At 48.5% G+C, this 20,640-nt stretch overlaps 1 protein-coding gene and 1 long non-coding RNA gene across 3 annotated transcripts; both read left to right on the forward strand.

Moving 5' to 3' along the window:
• The first annotated feature begins 5,755 nt into the window (after positions 1-5,755).
• MRPS23 (mitochondrial ribosomal protein S23) lies at positions 5,756-11,291 on the forward strand. 2 transcript variants are annotated; one of them, XM_010852916.1, is made up of 5 exons: positions 5,756-5,922; positions 6,745-6,915; positions 9,669-9,746; positions 9,947-10,073; positions 10,375-11,291. In XM_010852916.1, exons 1-5 carry the CDS (start codon positions 5,879-5,881, stop codon positions 10,525-10,527), a joined length of 573 nt encoding a protein of 190 aa, XP_010851218.1. In that variant the 5' UTR covers positions 5,756-5,878; the 3' UTR covers positions 10,528-11,291. The 2 variants fall into 2 exon arrangements, with proteins under 2 accessions (XP_010851218.1, XP_010851219.1); XM_010852917.1 differs by having other exon boundaries at positions 10,381-11,291.
• A 4,165-nt stretch (positions 11,292-15,456) lies between these two features.
• On the forward strand, positions 15,457-17,920 carry LOC104997932. Its single transcript, XR_826380.1, has 4 exons — positions 15,457-15,543; positions 17,010-17,174; positions 17,273-17,367; positions 17,886-17,920. It is a non-coding gene; the product is annotated as an uncharacterized LOC104997932 (long non-coding RNA).
• The last annotated feature ends 2,720 nt before the right edge of the window (positions 17,921-20,640 follow it).

Below are 20,640 nucleotides of genomic sequence, written 5' to 3' on the forward strand. Positions count from 1 at the left end.
AGTGCTGAGATCACCGCATCCTCATTTGCCCTATCTTGGTTTTATTTCTCGGGGCTGTTCAACGAGAAAATTCTTTCGAAGAGTCAGCTCTAGGCTCAGCACCAGGCTGGGTGTCAGGAGGCAGAGATAAGAGTCCTGGTTGCTGCTTCAATGAGGCCCAGACTCAGAGAAGCAGACAGTGTTACAACACCAAGCCGGCCATATGGGAGCGATAAGCTGAGGGAGTGAACAGGCCCTGGGGACACATCTGTCCAGTCCGGTGGAGTGTATGCTGGGCTGACACACCTTCCTGGCCGACTGTGAAAGGAAGTGGAGGCGTGGGCCTCGAATCGGCGAAGGTCTGGGCCAGGAGGTGAGAGGGGGCCCTCCTGTCGCTTCCTTGAGGACCCCTGCCTCCGTGCGCTTCACCTTCCTGGGCCTTGTCCTGTGGATTGAATGTGTGTTCTTGCTTGCCTGCTCTCTCAAAGCAACAGCTAACTGCTCCCTGACCCTGGCCCCCCACAAAAGGTGAGCAGCAGCATTCAGGATCTCATCGACTTGCCAAAGCTCTTCTGCCATTGGAGGTGCTCTTACTTTCAGACAGACAGACTCCTGGGCACTAATTATAAAGATGTGGGCAGAGTGTAAGGAAGTCAGCAGGGTGGCCTGGCCCCTACAGCTGGTACAGATGGGCACAGTTGGCCGTGTCGAGGTCTAAAGGGAAGGGAGGAGACAAAGGCTGGAAGCTGGGGAGAGCTGGGCATGAAGAGGCTGCCCTACGGACTTTGTGGTCCTGGGCCGTACAGGGAGGGGGCGACGGCTGGGGTGGGGAGCAACTTCTATCTCCTTCCTCTTCTCTGTCCCAGGCCAGTGCCACCCATTGGTGATACCAACTGGAACCCGACTGGGAACAGAGGGCAAGGAGCTGGAGGAGGCAGTCCTAGAAGCCAGCCTCCGGGCCTACAGAGCAGGGTGAGAAGGATACAGAGAGGGTGTGGCCCTGGGTGGGAAAATGGAAATAATCAGTACAAGTACTTACTGCTCAGGGGTGTGGGCTGAATGGGGTTCCTCCAAAATTCATAGGCGGAGGTCCCAGTACCTCAGGATGTGACTGTGTTTGGAGATAGCCTCTTTAAAGAGGCATTTAAGTTAAAATGAAGTCATTAGTTTGGGCCGGAATCCAGTGTGATGGGGTCATAGCAGAGGACACGGACTCACACAAAGGGAAGAGCGTGTGAAGCACGGGAGATGACGGCTGTCTCCAAACCCGGGAGAGAGACCTCCGCAGAAACTAACCCTGCCAACACCTTGATCTCTGACTTCCAGCCTCCAGAACCGTGAGACAATAGATTTCTGTTGTTCAAGCCGTTTGTCCGAGCCAGTCAACAGTGTCAATAAATTATTTAGCGTATGACATCAATTATGGATTTGCCTTTCTGTCTTCCTCTCCGGGTAGCCACTTTCTCTACGACTCAGCACTGGGTCAGGTAGATGCTGAAATGTTTCTGGGACAAATGGATTATTTAACAAGAGAAAAAAACGTTAAGGTGATCTATGAAATAGCATCAAAAAGCCGAAGTCTCAGGTGGCAATCAGTGGATTACAGGACACGACGGCAAGAGTGATGCCGTAACAGCCACTAGACTTGTTTGTGACTCGCCAGCCCCCGCTGTGTGCCAGGCACTGTGATTCATGCTTCACATGAATGATTGCTTTTAATCTGGCAACAGGCCACTTAGATAGCTGACAGATGTCACCTGGGGAAACAGAGTCTTGAAAAGTTACCTAAGTCCACAAGATGCCAGGATTAGTGAGCACATCTACAGTGTGATACAGTGGGACAAAACGGGGCTGAGTGGTATCATGGAAGGAATATGGTCTTTTGGCTGGAGGAGGGTATGGCGACCCACTACACTACTCTTGACTGGAGAATCCCATGGGCAGAGGAGCCGGGCGGGTTACGGTCCATGGGGGCGTAAAGAGTTGGACACAACTGAAGTGACTGAGCACACATGCAAGCATGGCCTTTTGGAGAGTTTACAAGCTCTATTCTCTTATCTGTGCGACTGTCAGGACATGACCTATGGCCTCAGGGAGTTGAACAATGGGAGGAGATAATCCAGGTCTCTGGAGTGGTGTCTGGCACGGGTCCATCAGCTTTTTGCAGCCTTGAAAGGCCTGGGTAAGGAGACAGAAAACCCTGACTATCCATTCTGCTCGCCCCTAGCTTCTTCCTGTGTGAAGAGCGAATGCTCGCTGGAGTGCACACTTCCCTTGCAGCCTCAGAGGCTTCCCAATCCATCTTGCTGCCATGTCTCCATGGTTCCCTACTCTGTGTGCGTGCGTGCTAAGTCGCTTCAGTCGTGTCTGACTTTGTGACGCCATGGACCGTAACCCGCCAGGCTCCTCTGTCCATGGCATTCTCCAGGCAAGAACACTGGAGTGAGTTGCCATTTTCTCCTCCAGGGCATCTTCCTGACCCAGAGATCAGCTTGAACCTGAATCTCTTATGTCTCCTGCATTGGCAAGCGGCTTCTTTCCTAGTAGCACCCACCTGGGAAGCCCACCCTTACTCTACCCATTAATATTCTGTTCTCAGTCACAGAAACATGAAATAGGATGCTGGAGGGGAAACTTTGAAGGCTCAGAAGAGGAAGGCACTTCCCTAAGAAGATCTCGAGAGAAAACTGCCCCCTTGCAATCCTTCCCCACAGATGGCTTGGGTCTTTGGCTCCCCTCCCTGAACTTGGAAAGAGCCCTTCTCATTCTTTAGCAGCAGTCACTGGGTAATGGCCGTGGCCCGCGGGGCAGGCCTGAGTGGGAGAAGGGAAGTGTGTCTGTGGTTGGGGTTGGCAGCTGGCTCTGACTTGGACAGAATTAGAAGCTTGTTTTGAAGCCTAGAAAGACTATTTTTAGCTGGGAGCGTGTTTGCGCTTCCTGGAGCAAGGTCTTACAGACCTGCCTAGGACTTCACGCTCAACCCAGCGGCCAGACCTACGCTCCCTCTTCCCTGTTCCAGAGGGTCCCGAGGCAGCCGGGAAACCCTGCTGTCAGCCCCTGGCCTCAGATCAGCCTGTCCCCAGCCCCTGGGGCGTATTTTGCCTGTCTTTCTCAGCCCACCAGTCTCCAGCCAGAGGCACCAGTAAGGGGCACTGTGGAGTCCCAGAAAGTGCCCAGGCGGGGCTGGAGGCCTAGCTCTGACTGTTAACTTATCAGACAAGTTACTTAACCCCCTGTGGCCTCACATTCTCATCTATAATGAGGATAACAACAGCCGCTTGTGGATAGGTGTGTGGATTCAGTGAGATAACACAAAGACACAGTAATAGCTTATGAGACAATCCCCTCCTCCACCTCACCAGCCTCCCAGAAGAGGACTCTGGGACAGCTTGACACTCTTTCTTGCTGACAAAGATAATGGACTCCTGAGAGATAGCTTGTATGTACGTGATTCAAAACATTTCCTTGGATTTGTCGTTGTTCAGTTGACTAAGTCATGTCTGACTCTTTGCGACCCCGTGGACTGCAGCGCGCCAGTCCTCCCTGTCCCTCACTATCTCCCGGAGGTTGCCCAAGTTCATGCTTACTGAATAGGTGATGCTATCCAACCATCTCATCCTCTGCTGCCCTCTTCCAAGAGATTTTCCCTTAGATTCAAAAGTTCAGAAATGAATACAGGGGCTTCGCTGGCGGCTCAGTGGTGAAGAATCGACTGCCAATGCAGGGGAAACGGGTTTGATCCCTGGCCTGGGAAGATCCCACACGCGTGGCAGCAACTAAGCCCCTGTGCCACGACTGCTGAGCCTGTGCTCTGGAGCCCAGGAGCTCCAACGACTGAAGCCTGAACGCCCTAGAGCCTGTGTTCCACAGCAAGAGATGCCGCAGAATGAGAAGCCCACTGAGTAGCCCCTACTCAGCTGCAACCAGAGAAAAGCCCACACACCAATGAAGACCCAGCACAGCCGCCCCCCACCTCCCCAGAAGACCTTTGTCTTAAAAAAAAAACAAACACCCATGAATATAGACTCTTCACAGGTCAAACTCTGAAGGACACATAAAGAAAAAAAATCTCCCTTCCCCTCCTGCAATCTCACTGGAGATGATCAACTTTCACAGCCCATGGGTGCCTTTCCACATAGTTTCTATCTGCATACAAACACAAACACTGGAAAACATTCTCCTTTTAACAGGTTAAAGACGCTTCTCTGCAAGTTCCTTTTCACTTTACAGTAGGTCATGGGCATCATCTACAGCAATACATGTGGATCTAGCTCGTTGGTTTTAATAGCTGCATAAGACTCCATAGATTACATGAAGCATAGTTATCCAGCCATTTCCCATTCGATGGATGGGAGGGTGCATTACAAACAATGCTGCAGCGACTGCTGCTGCTAAGTCGCTTCAGTCGTGTCCGACTCTGTGCGACCCTGTAGACGGCAGCCCACCAGGCTCCTCCGTCCCTGGGATTCTCCAAGCAAGAACACTGGAGTGGGTTGCCATTTCCTTCTCCAATGCATGGAAGTGAAAACTGAAAGTGAAGTCGCTCAGTCATGTCCGACTCTTTGCGACCCCATGGACTGCAGCCTACCAGGCTCCTCCGTCCATGGGATTTCCAGGCAAGAGTACTGGAGTGGGGTGCCATTGCCTTCTCCGGCTGCAGCGACAGTCCTTGCACAAATATCCTTGTGAAATTGTGCTTTAATTTCTACAGGATCCTTTACGCAAAGTATGATTATTGGGCTAAAAGGTTATCCTGAGAGTGTATTTCCCCCAGATTTTTGAGCTTCCTACTCGGAATTTGTTTGTTCCGGACACTTTCACTTTTCAAGCTCCAAGGAGCAGCTAGCTAGCGACGCCTCCCGGGGAGAAAACACCAGCTGTCTGCAGCGAGCGGATGCAGGTGGCGCTTCAGGGCCAAAGGGTTTAGTGGGGAGCGCTTAAGGGCAGGAGACTCAGGAAGGAGTATTGGGCTCCAGAGAGACCCTGGTCAGGTGACGTCCCTCCTCGGGGCTCGGTTTCCCTCTGCGTAGACTGTGATATCGTGGTCCCGGCGCGGGTTGGAAAAGAATTTCCAGACATGAGACAGAATGAAAAAAGAATAAAGCTTATTAGAGTGGGAGATGCTGTTAGAACAGGGGGCCAATTCAAGGGGGAACCGACCTTGAATGGGGGGTCCTCAGTCCACTTTTATAGCCAGGGTACAAGGAGCGCGCTAGGGGTCTTGCGGGCCATTTGCTGATTGGATGAGGCTCCTATACTGGGTGGGGGAAAGAGTAGGGCAAATGCCTCCTCCCTACGGGGTAGGAGGAGAGACAGGTTATACTGTTCCATTAATAGTTACACTATGGGGGAGCGAAGGACGATAAGGGTCTGGTTTTTCCGTTCCTGCGTTCCAAGACCCTCCTTAGTTATCTGCTCTTCCGTCCTTGGGTCACCACATGTGACTCCAACCAAAATGAGACGCAGACTGAGCCTAGAGCTGGTGATCTCTGATCTCCGCCTTATGAATTCCTGGCCTTGTTGGCTCCCCCAGGACCTAGGCTGCGTTTCCCTACTCCCTCCCCATCATCTTCCCTGGCTCCTTCAAGAGCAGAAGTGGCCAGAAAGGGTAAAGCGACAAATAAGCCCTCTCCTGGATCGGTCATGTATTGCTTTTGCCCGGCTTTGGCTCTCTCCCGCCCTGGCGGCTCGGCTATCGAGTGCTCCCGTCTGAGCCTGGCGAGTAGCCGAGGGGGCGGCGATTCGGCCATCCTTTGCTTCCGCCTGGACCCGCCCTCCCGTTCGAGCCGCAACCCGGGCACTGCGATCGGTGGCTCGACCCGCGACTTTCGCCCACTTTGCCTGCCGCTGGCGCTTCCGGTTCCGGTACAGGCACAGCGCGGGATCTAAGGCCCCAGGCATGGCGGGGAGCCGGCTGGAAACCGTGGGGAGCATTTTCACGCGGTGCGTGCTCGGAGCCGGGGGTGTGCCGAGGGCGCGAGCGCGTCTCCCCCTTTTACGCCCTTTCTTGGGTGGGTCTGATCCTGGCCAGGCCTTTCTCGTGCTTTGTCCTGCTTCTGAAAAATTGTGCTTGGCTGCGTCACCGCTTGAATTTCTTAGCTCGCACGTTCAAGATCGCACCTTTCCGCTCTCCAAGTGGAAAGTGAAGTGAAAGTCTCAGTCGTGTCCGACTCTGCGACCCCTTGGACTACACAGTCCATGGAATTCTCCAGGCCAGAATACTGGAGTGCGTTGCGTAGCCTTTTTCTCTTCTGCAGGGAATCTTCCCAACCCAGGTATCAAACCTGGGTCTCCCGCATTGCAGGCGGATTCTTTACCATCGGAACCACCAGGGAAGCCCAAGAATACTGGAATGAGTAGCCTGTCCCTTCTGCAGGGGATGTTCCCGACCCAGGAATCGAACCGGGGTCTCCTGCATTGCAGGCGGATTCTTTACCAGCCGGGCTCCAAGTGGAGGTCTCTGGGAAAAATAAGGGAGGATGGGGCTGTTGGGCCTGGTCAGAACAGTCTTTGCATTTTCCTTGATTGGACGTGGATGAGGCGAGGGGAGTGGAACGCACATGAGAAGGTGGATTAACCCTGAGCACTGTTTGGTTGGTTTGGAGTTTGGAAACATTTTACCATCTAGCAGGTAGGGGACCCCCTGCTCTGCCCTCCTTCCGGTTGTCTTCTGGACTCCGCGACCCTGCCAGTGTCTCAGACTGCATCAGGGGCTCAGACAGGCTGTTGTCACTTACTGACGTTTGTTCTTTACTCTTCCTTCAGGACGCGAGACCTGATTCGGGCTGGGGTGTTGAAGGAGAAACCCCTTTGGTTTGACATATATAACGCCTTCCCTCCGCTGCGGGAGCCGGTCTTCCGAAGGCCTCGCTTGCGATATGGCAAAGCTAAATCTCCCACCCAGGACATCTTTTACCACGAGGATCAGATTAGAGCGTGAGTGTGGCGCCCATACGGTGGACCAGAGGCAGCAACTTCAGAAGGAAAGGTTTAGCCAGCAGTCTGGCCACTTCCATAGGAATTATCTCGCCAGGACAGAGAAGCAGAAGTTCGAATTAGAACCTGGTGCCCAGCAGCTGACCAGCCATTGCAGTTATAGCTACCTGTTTCTGGGCATCTGTTTGGTGTCTGGCACTGTGTTAAGCCCCTAACAAACGTTACTTCATTTAGGTTTTACTCTAATCCTGCAAGATAGGTATCCTCGTCTCCGTTTTAGTCATGAGAACTGTGAGGCTCAAGGAGGTCGACTTGACCGGGAATTCACAGGACAAATCTCCTTCCCTTAAATACTGATGTCAGTTTTTAACATCTGGAATGTTAGGATCAGAGACTGTGTCTAATTGAAATGAATACATATCCCTTATTCTTGCCCCTATTCCTGAATAAGAAAAAAAACTTAGAAAGTCATCATATTGTTTATTGAGGTCCAGGCGCCCACCTTTCACTTGAAAACCACGCTGCCCCCCTTGCCCAACACACCTTTGAGGTAGGAGAACAAGTATGTTCTGGCTGTATTTGGAAATTTTCAGAGGTCTTTAGGGCATTAAATATTCTTCCAGTACTTTTCTGCTCAGGTCCATTCCATTCACTTGGTCAGGATGCTTTCAGGGTTGTTTATATGTTAAAATCATTTGTGCTTCTGTGTACACAGCAGCGGAACTGGGTGGTGGTCATTGGAGAATGGAATATTTTACTGCATCCTCTTGTTACTTGTAATGCCCAAATTATAACACTGTGAACTTAAATAGTTTTTTGAACCTTTATCTTTTCTTTGGCTTTTTTGTTTGTTTTGATGTTTTTGATATTTTAAGGACTTATAACAACGAAATAAGTTTACTGAATGTGTGCTTGCTCAGTTGCGTCTAACTCTTTGTGGCCTCATGGACAGTAAGCCCACCAGGCTCCTCTGTCCATGGGATTCTCCAGGCAGGAATACTGAAGTGGGTTGCCGTGTCTTCCTCCAGGGGATTTTCCTGACCCAGGGATAGAACCTGAGTCTCCTGTGTCTCCTGCACTGGGAGGTGGATTCTTTACCACTGAGACATCTAGGAAGCCAAAATCTTAATGGAAAAAGCAAAATCATGAAAGTAATAGAAGAAAACATGGGATAATTGAAAAATAATCTCAATGATATTAATAAAAGCCTACCTAAGCGTGACATAAAAACCCAGAAGCCAGGGCTTTCCTGATGGTCCAGTGGCTAAGACTCCTTGCTCTCGATGCAGGGGACATGTCGCAACTGAGAGTTCACATGCTATAAATAAAGATCCCGTGTGCCATAACTGATTGCTGGCATAGCCAAATAAGTAAATATTTAAATAAACTTATTTAAGTTGAAAAAGAACACACCAAATCTAGAAGCCATAAATGAAAGCATTAAAGTTTTCTGCACATAAAAACTACCATAAGCAAAATAAAAAATCGGCTGACGTACTGGGAAGAACTTTGGCGACATGTATGACGAAGGGCTAGTTTCCTGTTTACGTTGCTGTAAAACGACTAAAAGGAAAAAATGGGCAAAGAACATGGATAGGTCACAGAAAAGGGAATTCCTTTGCTTTTAAACATGAAAAGATACTGAGTCTGTTTAATAAGAAAAGCAAAACTACAGTGAAGTACAACAGGTGACCTGTCAGACTGATAAAGGTCAAAAAGTTGGGAAATATAATATGGTCAGGGTTTGGGGAATAGGCAGTCTCCTATCTGCCTATTGATACCCTTGTCTGGGTATAAATGGATACAGCCCCTCCCTCTGGAAAGCATTTTGGCAGTTTGGAAGGTCAGATTACAAATTAAGGTATCTTGACCCAACAGTACTATTTTTAAAAAATAGTTTTTTAATTTATTTATTTTTGGCTGTGCTGGGTCTTCATTGCTCCAAAGGCTTTTCTCTGGTTGCGGAGAATGGGGGCTACACTCTGTGGTGAACGGGCTTCTCAATGCAGTGGCTTCTCTTGTTAGGAAGCATGGGCTCTAAAATGTGCGGGCTTCAGTAGATGTGGCAAATGGGCTCAGTAGTTGCGGCTCCTAAGTTCTAGAGCACAGGCTCAGTAGTTGTGCATGGACTTAGTTGCTCCATGGCATGTGGGATTTTCCCTGACCGGGGACCAAAGCCGTGTCTCTTGCATTGGCAGGTGGGTTCTTCACCACTGAGCCACCAGGAAAGCCTCAATAATCCATTTTTATGAAATTATTCCATAGTACACCAAGAAATGTGGATAAAGGTAATCATTGCAACACTAAAATAGCAAAGGACTAAAAGCAATCTACATGCAGTGAATTGAAATGATCTCTGAGAAATATTAAGTAAAAAGGCAAGATGTGTTTACTGTCCTGGGGGTTACACCATGTGGCTGAGCACAGGGAATGATAGATACATGTATACTCATATGGATAGAACATTCCTGGGTGGGTACACAGGGAACTGGTTAGTGTTGCTTACATGGAGGGGAACTGGGAGATGGGGTACAGGGCTGAGGGGGAGTGCTACTTTGCTCTGGATGCCTTTCTGTAACATTTCATGTATTTACCATGTGCACACATGGCTTATTGAAGACAAAAGCTGTTTGGCTCAGGGTCTGTAAGTCATGTTATACTCAATTTCTCAGGGTCTAGCAATTATTCTTTACTCCTTTCTTGGCCATGATCTATAACTGGAGATTTATGTTGTATTGTTTTGTATTTTCAAGGAAATTTTATGCAGCCTATGGATCTGGTCCAAAAGCTTTTGATCTGTTCAACCCAAACTTCAAGTCTACCTGTCAACGGTAAGTCAGTCCACAAGTCTTGGGTTACCTTTCCTTGTTTTAGAGCTTAGTTGTCAGGTTGAGGAGTCTTGTTGAATTCCACTTGAGGAAAAAGATGTTCCTATGGGAAGATCTCTTAAGGGAATACTTGGTAATGTGTAACAGCAGGATTTGACAACTCTCAGTGTACAGAGCAAAGATGTGACTGCTTGGAATTCTAGGTTCGTGGAGAAGTACATTGAGCTACAGAAACTTGGAGAAACAGATGAAGAGAAGTTATTTGTGGAAGCAGGGAAGGCTTTGTTGGCGGAAGGTGTCATTTTAAGACGAGTAGAAAAAGCAAGGACTGTGAGTATTTTATTATCACAGCTCTTACTAGGGTTCCAGATCAAATCCTGGTAGACTGAGTAAACTAGAATTTTGTGGTAAGGATTGCTGCATGGAACAAGTGAATTGTCATGAGGGCTTTTAAAATTGTGGTTCTGTAGAGAGTTTTCATGTTTATTGGGTATAATTGAATTTGACCTGAGATAGTAATGCTAAATTTTTGACTCAGTGATAGAATGTGGCTCGTCACATATTAATACTTTCAGCCAGTTGAATGAAAGTGATAACGTTTGAGTGATGTACTTATATCTGGTGTTTTAAGCAACAGGAAGGTAGTCAAGTGTCCCGGAAATCTGAATCCCTGGGTGTCGAATCCCAAACTGCGTTGGAGGAGAACCCGCCTCTGAAAGAAGTTCCGCAGGCCCAGCATCTGGAGTCACCTGGGGAAGAGTCCAAAGGCCTCTCACCTCCCTGAAGAACGTGTATCCTGTGTACACTGCCGTCCAAGCTGGATTCACTACTGGAATGTTGAACTGTTTTTAACAGTTGAACTTTGTAAATGTTTCCTGATCTCTGAGGCATGGTGTTTGCCTTCTTTGGGTTCCCACTTGTAGGTTGTCATAAAGCTCTGTATTATAGTTTGAAGAAGCAGTTGTGTGAACTTTGATGTTATGGTGGTATTAAATAAAGAGTTCCTCGGTGCTTCTAAAGTAAATTTACTTTAAAATTGTAAATAGCGTGAGAAAACCTTTATAAGTACTGTTTGAATGGGATTCACTCTGAGTTGGTTTGCTGAGACTCTTGTCTCGGATCTGTCCGACTCTGACGTGCATATCACATGTGGCTCCCTGGCCAGCTGTTTTTGTCTGTGAATAATCTTTACTTTTTGCTTGAGAGGCCAGGCTGACAGGTGCTTTGCAGTAAGAGCAAGGACCTGTCACTGATGATGAAGTAAGGTCAAAACTGCAGTCTCATGAATTGAATGCTGGAGACAGCATAGACCTGCACATAGTAGGCTGCTCAGGAAGATTTCCTGAATGAATGACTGATCACATGTAGCTGAAAAATGAATTCAGACGATGTCTCTGTAGGTAACTGAGCTGCCAAGAGGGATGACACCCCCCACCCCCATCCACCTGCCTCCCTGGTGTCAAGCTGTGCTTACGAGTTTTTGCCAGCTCTCCTGCTTTATTCATTTTCTTATCTTTTACTAAATAAATACTCCTCAGCTATTATTAATGAGCTTCTTCAGAAACTTCTTCCTTTCAAACCCATGTAGCTTTCCCCCCCGTTCTTTGTGCAGTGTCTTCTGTCTCCTGGTAGGTTAGGGGCAGGGCCCACATCCCACCACCTGGATGCCTCGCACGCGTGGTACTCAGGTCATGGAAGGTCAAGGCATATACGAGGCAAAAGCCACTCTCAGCCATATTACTTTCCCTACCCCCCACCCTTGTCTTTGTTCTACAATTCCTCTTGTTTAGGGAATGCTTTGCATTTAGCTGGGGAAGTAAATTATGGCCATTCAACACTGAGTGCCAAGGCCTTGGGAGAAGGATTTCAACAGGGGGAAGAGACTGTTGTGTTCTCAGAGGAACGATCGGGGCTGACTTGTTACCTTTCTAAACCTTTCTAGGATTTAAAAGGCAGTTTCTTTGTCCTAATGGTGAAAATGTTTTAAAAATTTATTGGTTGCATAGTTAAAAACTATGCCCCTGGTCCAAAATGCCCATGGTGAAAAGCCAGTATCCTCCCCAGTGTATCCCCCAGCCCTCCCCTTTTTCCTTCCGTAAGGCCACCACCATCACCTGTTTCCAGAAATAATTGTGAAGGTGTACAAGGGGACATTCTGCATAGTGTTCTGTACCTTGTTTTCCACTAAAGTCTCAGATCCTTTGGATGCATAGCAAGCCTTTAGGTTGGATCTCAGTGATCAAGATAGTCAAAGGGGATGCCATTGTGAGCAGCTGGGTGGTGGTGCCAAGCACCAGTTCACACAGAGCCAGGTTGGGTCCCACGATTCGAGGGGAGGTCTGTGAGCTGCTGGGCTAAGTTGGAAGTGTGCTCAGCACCCCCACCCACCCACCTGGAGCTAGAGAAAGAACCTAGGAGTTCCACTGCCCTGAACGGAACCCCCCAAAAGGATCCTTGAACATCTGCTCCCTTCCCACTGGCAGTCCCTGGATGAGGGGGTGGGTGACCAAAATTTAGGCGTCTGAGGAAGCCAGGGTGGAAAATCTTTAAAAAGAAAAAGCAAGAAAATTCCCTGGTGATTCAGTGATTAGGACTTGGCTGTCACTGCCAAGGGCCTGGATTCAATCTCTGGTTGGGGAATCCCACAAGCCACGTGGCATGCCAGTAAATGAAAAAAACAAGGTCAAAGGTGTGAGGCTTCCTTGGGGCATTCAAAACTCTTCCCATGGTCATTGTGAACAAAAGCCATTACCAGGTCCCTATAGTGTTTGGAGAGTGGAAGTGTGATCTCATTCTTTTTAAAAATTGACGCATTTATTTGGCTGCGTCAGGTCTAAGTCGTGGCTGGGGGGGGGGGTGGGGGGAATCTGTGTTGCGTCAAGCAGCATCTTTCATTGCGGTGCCCTGACCCTAGCTGCAGCCTTCAGGCTTATTTGGTCCGCAGCATGTGATATCTTAGTTCCCTGACCATGTCCCCTGCATTGCAAGGTGGATTCTCAACCAGTGGCCTAGGAGGGAAGGCCTATGACCTCTTTCTTAACTTAAACTTATCGTTGTTGGGAAGATAAGGTGACTTTCAAAGCAAGATGAACAGGAATCCTTTTAAATTAGTGAAGTGTAGAGAGACAGGAAGAGGGTCAGCCCTGGACTAGTCTAGGACCACTGCCTGGGGAGCCTTGAAGGCGGGGTGGGAGGGATGTGAAAGTGTGCCTGCTGCTTTTTCTGCCAGGAACCACCTGCCTGCCACCATGGTCTTTAAAAACCATTATTGGCCTTTTCACATGGTATCTGTGCTCGAAAGCTTTACTAACACTCACGTCAGTTCTCAAGTCCCCGTTGAGCCCCTTCCAGGCTGTGCTCGCTGCAGTCCCAGGTCCACTGTTTGGTTGACCCTGGTCTTCCATGCCAGGGTAGCTCTCCTCTTCCCATTCAGAGCGGGAACAAGGGCAGAAATCCTTATGTGTATGCACTTAAGCATTAAATCAGGAGTGGGCCCTCCATGGGGGTTTGCTGAGCTGAAGCCAAGGAAGGCGTATGTCCAGGTCACAGTGAAATCTGCACAAGATGAGTCTGTAGGTCTGGGTTCTAGTTCCGGTTGTTCCAGTTTTTACTGGTGTGACCTTGTGCCCATCGTGGTCTCTCTGACTACGAAATAGGGATGGTATTTGCCTCTTTGGCTTCCAGTTAGTGTTAGTACTATGAGAATTACTTGAGACAATGAACACAAAACTCACTTATAATATGTGTTATGGGTACCTTTATTACGCTCTTGAGGAGCAGTGGAAAACAGGTTTGAACAGATAGGATGGGATCGGATCACGGTGGCCTCCGTAACTACACAGAGGAGTTGAGTGGGTGTAAGAAGGTCAGAGCAGAGAAGTAACATAGTGAAGACAGCGTCAGGTCAAAGGAAGATTCGGCCAGACGTGACATACAGAATGGGATGGGGGGTGGGCAGTGAGGGAGGGAGGAAGAGACATGTCAGAAAGACTTCCGTCTCTGCAGTCATCCCACTTGGAGGCAGAGACTCTAAGCTTGCCAACCTGAGTACCGGAAGAACAGTGACGTCACTAACAGAGGTCAAGGTGGGGAAGAGAGCTGCATTTCTCAACATACTGAGTTAGCGGACAGCATTCAAGTGGCAGGCAGAGATATGGGTTGGAGGTCTGGGAGATGGGAAGGAAACCTCAGCACAGGGAAGGGCTGGAGCCAGGAGAACGAATGAGCTCTCAAGGGAAGAGGAAGGAGATGCAGGATGTGGGAGCTGAACCAGGTGAGTGCTTAGGACTGGAGAGTAAGAATGTTAGCAAAGAAAACAGGTCCAGCATATTCCTGTGTCTAAATAGTGAGGCTTGTTGCAGTGGTCCTGCATTCACCAGGTTTTATACAGTTCTTCATTTGCTTTTGTTGGGTAGACCTGATACTTTTCTTTTAAAGATTTTTTTTTTAATGTGGAGCATTTTTAAAGCCTTTATTGAACTTGTTACAATATTGCTTTTATTTTATTTATTTATTTTATTTTTGAGGCATGTGGGATCTTTGTGTCTTAGCTCCCTGACCAGGGATTAAACCCACACCCCCTGCATTGGAAGGGGAAGTCTTAACAACCGGACCACGAGAGAAGTCCTATGGGTAGAACTGATCCTTGACTGTGTATCCTTAAAAGGCAAGCACAACTCTTTTTGTAATTTTGTGTAGTCTTCCTTGACTTATGATGGGGTTAAGTCCCCACAAACACATCGTAAGTCGAAAATATCATAAGTTTACAATGCATTTAATACACTTACCACCCCTCTACATCAGAATTTAGGCCAGGCTACCTTAAACACGCTCAGAACACTTCCATTATCCTACAGTTGGGCAAAATCCTCTAAGACAAAGCTTATTTTATAATAAAGTGTTGAATATCTCATGCAATTTGTTGAATACTGTACTGAAAGTGAAAAAGAGGATGGTTGTCAGAGTATCGGTTGTTTGCTCTTGTGCTGGCACGGCTGACAGCATCACGAGACTGTATCATGTACCTGTCGCTAGGTTAGGAGAAGATCAAGATTCCAAAATCAAAGTACAGTTTCCATGGCATGCAGATTTTTCACACCATTGTAAAGTTAAAAAATTGTAAGCAAACCATTGTAAGATTGGGGACCATTTGTTTAACACTCAATATCCTGTTCTCTGATAGTGAAACTGGTATTACGGGAAAAACTGTGCCTCTGAAGAATTCTTGGTTTTCTTAGAATGATACCCTTTCCCCAAATGAATAATGGCTGGGGACTTCCCTGGTGGTCCGGTGGCTAAGACTCCACGCTCCCAGTGCAGGGGGCCTGGGTTCGATGCCTGGTCAGGGAACTGGATCCCACATCCCGAAACTAAAGGTCTTGCATGCCAGCAAGTAAAGACCTCCAATGCTGCAACGAAGATCACGGCAACGAAAATTGAAGATCCGATGTGCCACTAAGACCGACACAGTCAAATAGACAAAAATAAATGACGACTTGCCACTTGAAGACACTCGCCGGCTTCTTTCTTTTCAAACAAAGTGGGATGAGAATCTTATCATCCGATTCAAGTGGGATGATAAGGCTTTCTCTGAGGCCAGCCCTGATGCCCCGCTCTGTTCTCGGGCACCCAGACGAGGCTCACTCGGGTTGTGCAGCCTCGTTCGTCCTTCTAGGCTCTGACCAAGCCCGGCTCAGAACCGGGCTGTCCGTTTCCCTGACTACCTGGGAGCTGCACCATGTGACAGGGTGGCTCTGAGAGTGAAAGCAAGCTGGCACTGTGGAGCTGGGAACGAGGAAATGTGAGTCGAGTGTGTGTGCGTGTGTGTCTGTGTCTGTGAGGTTGGGCGTTGTTCCTGAGCTCCATCCCAGAGCTGCCAAAAGGTGGGAGACTGACTGGCTGGGTTAATCATGCATTCTGAGCTTTTGATGGGGCCCGACGAGACAGATGCCTGAGCAGGTTCAGTGAACAACTTGGTTGAGGTCACCTTGGCTGATGGAGGAAGGGCACTTGCCCTCCTGTGGCAAAGACAGGAAATGGCTTTCCTGTCACTTCCAGGGTAGCGCTCAGTGTGGCAAGCGGGTCTCTGATTGGATGAGCCCAGCACTGGAGCAGTTTCTGTGGAGAGGTTGAACCAGACAAGTGTTTATTGCTGCAGCACGAAAATTAAAAGGTTGCTAGGGGAAGGCAAGGGAGGCAGGAAGTTAAGTGCTGAGTCCCCTACAAATGCCGCTGCCGTGGTCCGCCCCCAGCCCATCGGTGCAGATTACAGAGAAGGGATTTTCCTTAAATTCTAGCTGACAATGAAATTACATTTGGGGTATAGTTTTACCCTCGACTGATGCTTTTCCTGAACTGGAACTGAAATGTCAGTCACCTGACCTTCTAGTCACTCAGTTCTTTTAATTAAAAGATGGTTCTAAGCAAAATCCAGTAGTGGTCCATTTATTATTTATCAAGCATTTTCCTTCCAGCAGTTAGTGAAAGGTCAGTGGCTTCAACGGATGCTTTGTTTTGGGTGAGCAGCTTAGATGAAAAAGATACACAATCAATCTCCACTCCCTCCTATTTGCTCACAGGCAGGACACTGTTTAATAGTCACTTTGGCATTTAGGATCTCAGACCCCTTGAAACATGCGGAAAAGTGCATGTGCATCCCTTGCTGCTGAACATTTCTCCAAAAGCAAACATCAGGTTGTGATTATGGTTAATAATGAGATATTGATTGTTTGAAAATGTCACCACCTGGGACGTTGGCCCCAGCACCGCTAGATGGCGCTGCCCTCTCACGCTGACGGGCCACGATCGGTTCGTTTCCTTGCCTCGGGATACCTTGCCTTTCAAGGTTGGCGAGTGTCCTTGGAAAATGATGTTCTGGCTGAGATTTAGGAAGCTGAGGTCCTGGGGGTGCCTGGGGTTACAGTAGAGATGGGAGTGGAAGGGCCACAGGACACATGCCAAGACCTGCAGAGTGGGGGTGGGTGGACCCAGCGCAGTCTGCACCCTAACAGGAGCAGAAGGGGAAGGACCTAACCAGTGCTGAGCCCCTGGAGTCTCTGCCCGCAGCAGGGTTCTCTGACCTCCAGTCAGTCTGCGAATTTGCTTCAGAGGATGGAGGGGGAGAACGGTGCAGGCAGAGGGGGTTAGTGCGGAGCTGCGGAAACACCCAGGCCTGTGGCCAGACACCTGAGATTGAAACCCTGATCAGTTGCTTTGTCTTGTGAATGAGCGAGTGAATAGCTTGTGCCTCGGTTTCCTTATCTGCAGGACAGGAAACCCCACAGCTGCCTCTTGGAGTTGTGATATGCAGCAAACAAGCGTCAACAAACCGGATCTGTCTTCGCTCTCCCTGCTTGGAAAGCTTCAGCAACTGTTGATTCCCACTGGATGGAAGTGAACGTGCTTTAGACCAAAATGCAGAAGAAACAAAACGTTGGTGTCACATACCTTTTCACCAGATGCTTGTTTAATCATTTGTCTTTTCTCAACCCTCTCCCCCAGTAGTTACCATCTCCTTTATCGTCTTCCAGCCTCCTAGTAGCCAATCAATCAACCAAAAAACCCAAAGGACGAAACCAAAGACCATCCTGGGAACTTGTCCATCATTGGAACTTACCCAATGCTGGTAGGTTTCACTGAAAAACTTGCTTTTCTTTAGTTATTTCTTAAGCAGACTCTGTGTGTGTGTGTGTGTGTGTGTGTGTGTAGAAACTGGTGTTTTACTGGCATTCCTTCTGTCACTTTTTCCCTTTGTCATTGTTGCTCCCCTGCCTTCCTTGTGGTAATCTTTTCTCCTTTCTTTCTCTCCTCTGCACCCCAGACTGTAGGGGGTAGCCAGGGGGTCATGACCTAGAGGCCTGGAGGGAGAGCTCTGGCCTCTTTCCTCCGGAGGTCTCAGTCAAAAGAATTGTGCTTGAGTCCTGGCACTTGCTTCCCTGTGTGACTGTGGCTTTGAGTAGGTCACTTAATCCTTCTAAATATTCAGTTCTAGGGAAGTGAAAGCGCTCAGTCATGTCCAGCTCTTTGTGACCCCATGGACTGAACAGTCTATGGAATTCTCCAGGCTAGAAGAGTGGGTAGCCTTTCCCTTCTCCAGGGGATCTTCCCAACCCAGGGATCGAACCCAGGTCTCCTGCATTACAGGTGGATTCTTTACCAGCTGAGCCACAAGGGGAGCCCAAGAATTCTGGAGTTGGTAGCCTCTCCCTTCTGCAGGGGATCTTCCCGACCCAGGAATTGAACCGGAGAGCCTACTAGGTCCTTGAAAGTGTGTTTGTTGAGTGAACGAATGGACAAATAAACGTTTCCCCATCCATACCGTGGGGAGACTTGTACCAGCACCATGTATGCTTTGGGGGCAGAACCCATACAAGAGACGGATGTGACAGAATGGTGTAAATGCTCGAGCCTCCTACAGTGACAGGAAATAGCGGTGTGGGGAGATGGAAATGGCCCTGGCCGCAGAGCCAGGCTTCCCCCAGAAGAACAGAGGCGGGGACTTTGGGGGGTCCAGAGCAGCAAGGAGGCCGGTGGTCTCTCCTGCTGAGGAAGCCTGCTGAGGAGGCCCGCTCTTGCACAACCCCCTGCAGACACGCTCAGGATCACCTACCGCACATTAAACGCGGGGAGAGGGGGTCCTGAGCTCTCTCACCGGCTTCCCTGGCCTCTGCCAAGTGCGGCGAGCCGGCCCTGCTCCAGCCTTGGTCCCTGCCTCTGCACCCTCCTGCGGCTTGCCAGGCTTGCCAGGCTCCATCCCCCTGCCCTGGCGCGTGTGTTGCTTCAGCCCCTCGAGGCTTCCAGCCCACCCCTCCCAGGGTAAAATTCCGCCAACCACGGGCTGCTGTCGTCACTGCTGCCTCAGCCTTGGGCTGACTGTCACCTCTCACGGCAAGGCAGGGTCTCCAGTTCAGACTGGGCAGAGGGAGGGTCCAGGCCCGGGCCTGGCTGATCTCACCGCACCCGGCTCCTGCCACACTCGTGGGGGCCCCTGAAGTTAGAACAAGAGGCTTAACCTCAGAAAAACAACAAATTAAATCCTAAGGAGGCAACCTCGCCCCCTCTCTCACTTTCCCACTTTTGGATGTGAGAGAAAAGGAAGGGGCTGTGGGAGACAGCCCAGCTGAGTAGGAACATCTGGTAACCTGAGTTCCAGGCAGATAAAATGCACCAGAATTTCCCACAGTCCTACAGCTTTCCAGCGGTGTCTCCTGGCCTGGGCAACTTAAGTGCCAATCCAGCATGTTCTCAGAACTGGACCTGTTTATTCCTTCCCTTTTGATTACTGAAGTAATCAAAATCAAATTCAGACCAACCTCTGAAAAGAACCACTTTGAATACCTATGAAGTCAAGAAGGTTGAATTTAGGAAAGTTTCATCTACAGGACTTTGTTCCCCTGAGCTGTAGGCCACTTATAATTAATATTAATGAAAGACAGATGACAGATGCTTATTGCTCAACTGACAGACGTGCTGCCAAAGCCCACGGGGGTTACTTTAAGATCTAAAGGACTTGAATGTACTTCACTGTCACGTTGAAGAGAATAGAACTTTCAGGGTGTAATCAAAATTTCGTATGTATGAGAACTCAGTGACCCACAGGCAATGTCTGCCTTAACAAAAAACACGACACAAAAGAACTGAGTGTGCCGCCATTGCTTACCGACATTTAGAAATAGCTCCTTTAAGCCCCAGACCGAGGCGGGAGATGAAGGGAGACCGTAGGTGCAGCACAGGCTCCGGCTCCTGGAGACCCCAGCCCAGACTCAGCTCATGCCCTAATTGGGAGACCCCAGCGTTCACTTTTCACTTTCATGCATTGGAGAAGGAGATGGCAACCCACTCCAGTGTTCTTGCCTGGAGAATCCCAGGGACGGGGGAGCCTGGTGGGCTGCCGTCTATGGGGTCGCACAGAGTCGGACGCGACCGAAATGACTTAGCATTTGGGACGTCGTTAACCTTTTCAGCCATTTGTAAAATAAAGGGTTGAGCTGCAAGACCTCAAAAGGCAGAGTCTTTGGGTCTGTGGTTCCGAGAAGAACTGCAAAGCTGGGGAGAAAACATGCTCCAAGACTTACTAAATACATACTCAAGGTCTTTTCAGTTTTTAAATGTTGATTATGGAAACACTCATAAAGGTAGAGAAAATAGTGCAATGATCCTCCACATATTCATCATGTAGACTTAACTCATTAATATTTTGCCATATCTGCTCGTCTGTATTTTTTTGAAAATTTTTTTAAATAGAAAAATTATTTATTTCTGCTCTTTTCATGTATCTTATTGTTCCAGAAACAGTCTTCCGTACATATCTGAAATGATGTACTGTCACACACTCTGTTTAAAGGCAAAGCCTCATTGATAAAGCTGATCAGCTGTCCAGAGTTCTCAGCTTATGGGACCTCACTTCCTGGTTTTACATTAATTTCTGAAGGTCAGAAAAGTCACCTCCAAAAAATGTCAAGGGCTTTGTAAAAAACAATCACTTTATTCAGTATTATAGCTGTAGAAATGAAGTACATTTTCTTTAAGGAAAAAAAAAAAAAAAACCCACAAAGAAAATGCCACTTAACATCATTGGTACATCAGTAAAGGCCAGCAGGGAAAAATACTGATAAGCTTGTTTCTGACACCAAAAAGGCATTCTAGTCCAAGCTTTAATATGGTTCCTATTTTTTCACTAGATGTTTCTTTTCTGCTACTTTTTATCCTTTTCCGTATTTCATATCCAAGGACTAGTACAGCCTTTAAAATTTCATTAACAGGAGAAAATTCAGTACCTGCTGATTTCTTCTCAAAAGACACTCTAACCCATTAGATACCCCAGCAGCTTCATTCTCATGAAGACTCTAGCCATGAAAAAACTCAAACAGGAAGCTGGATGCAAGTCCTTCCATAACAT

Source organism: Bison bison, unplaced genomic scaffold (assembly GCF_000754665.1).
Source record: "Bison bison bison isolate TAMUID 2011002044 unplaced genomic scaffold, Bison_UMD1.0 scf7180017864317, whole genome shotgun sequence".
NCBI lineage: Eukaryota > Metazoa > Chordata > Mammalia > Artiodactyla > Bovidae > Bison > Bison bison.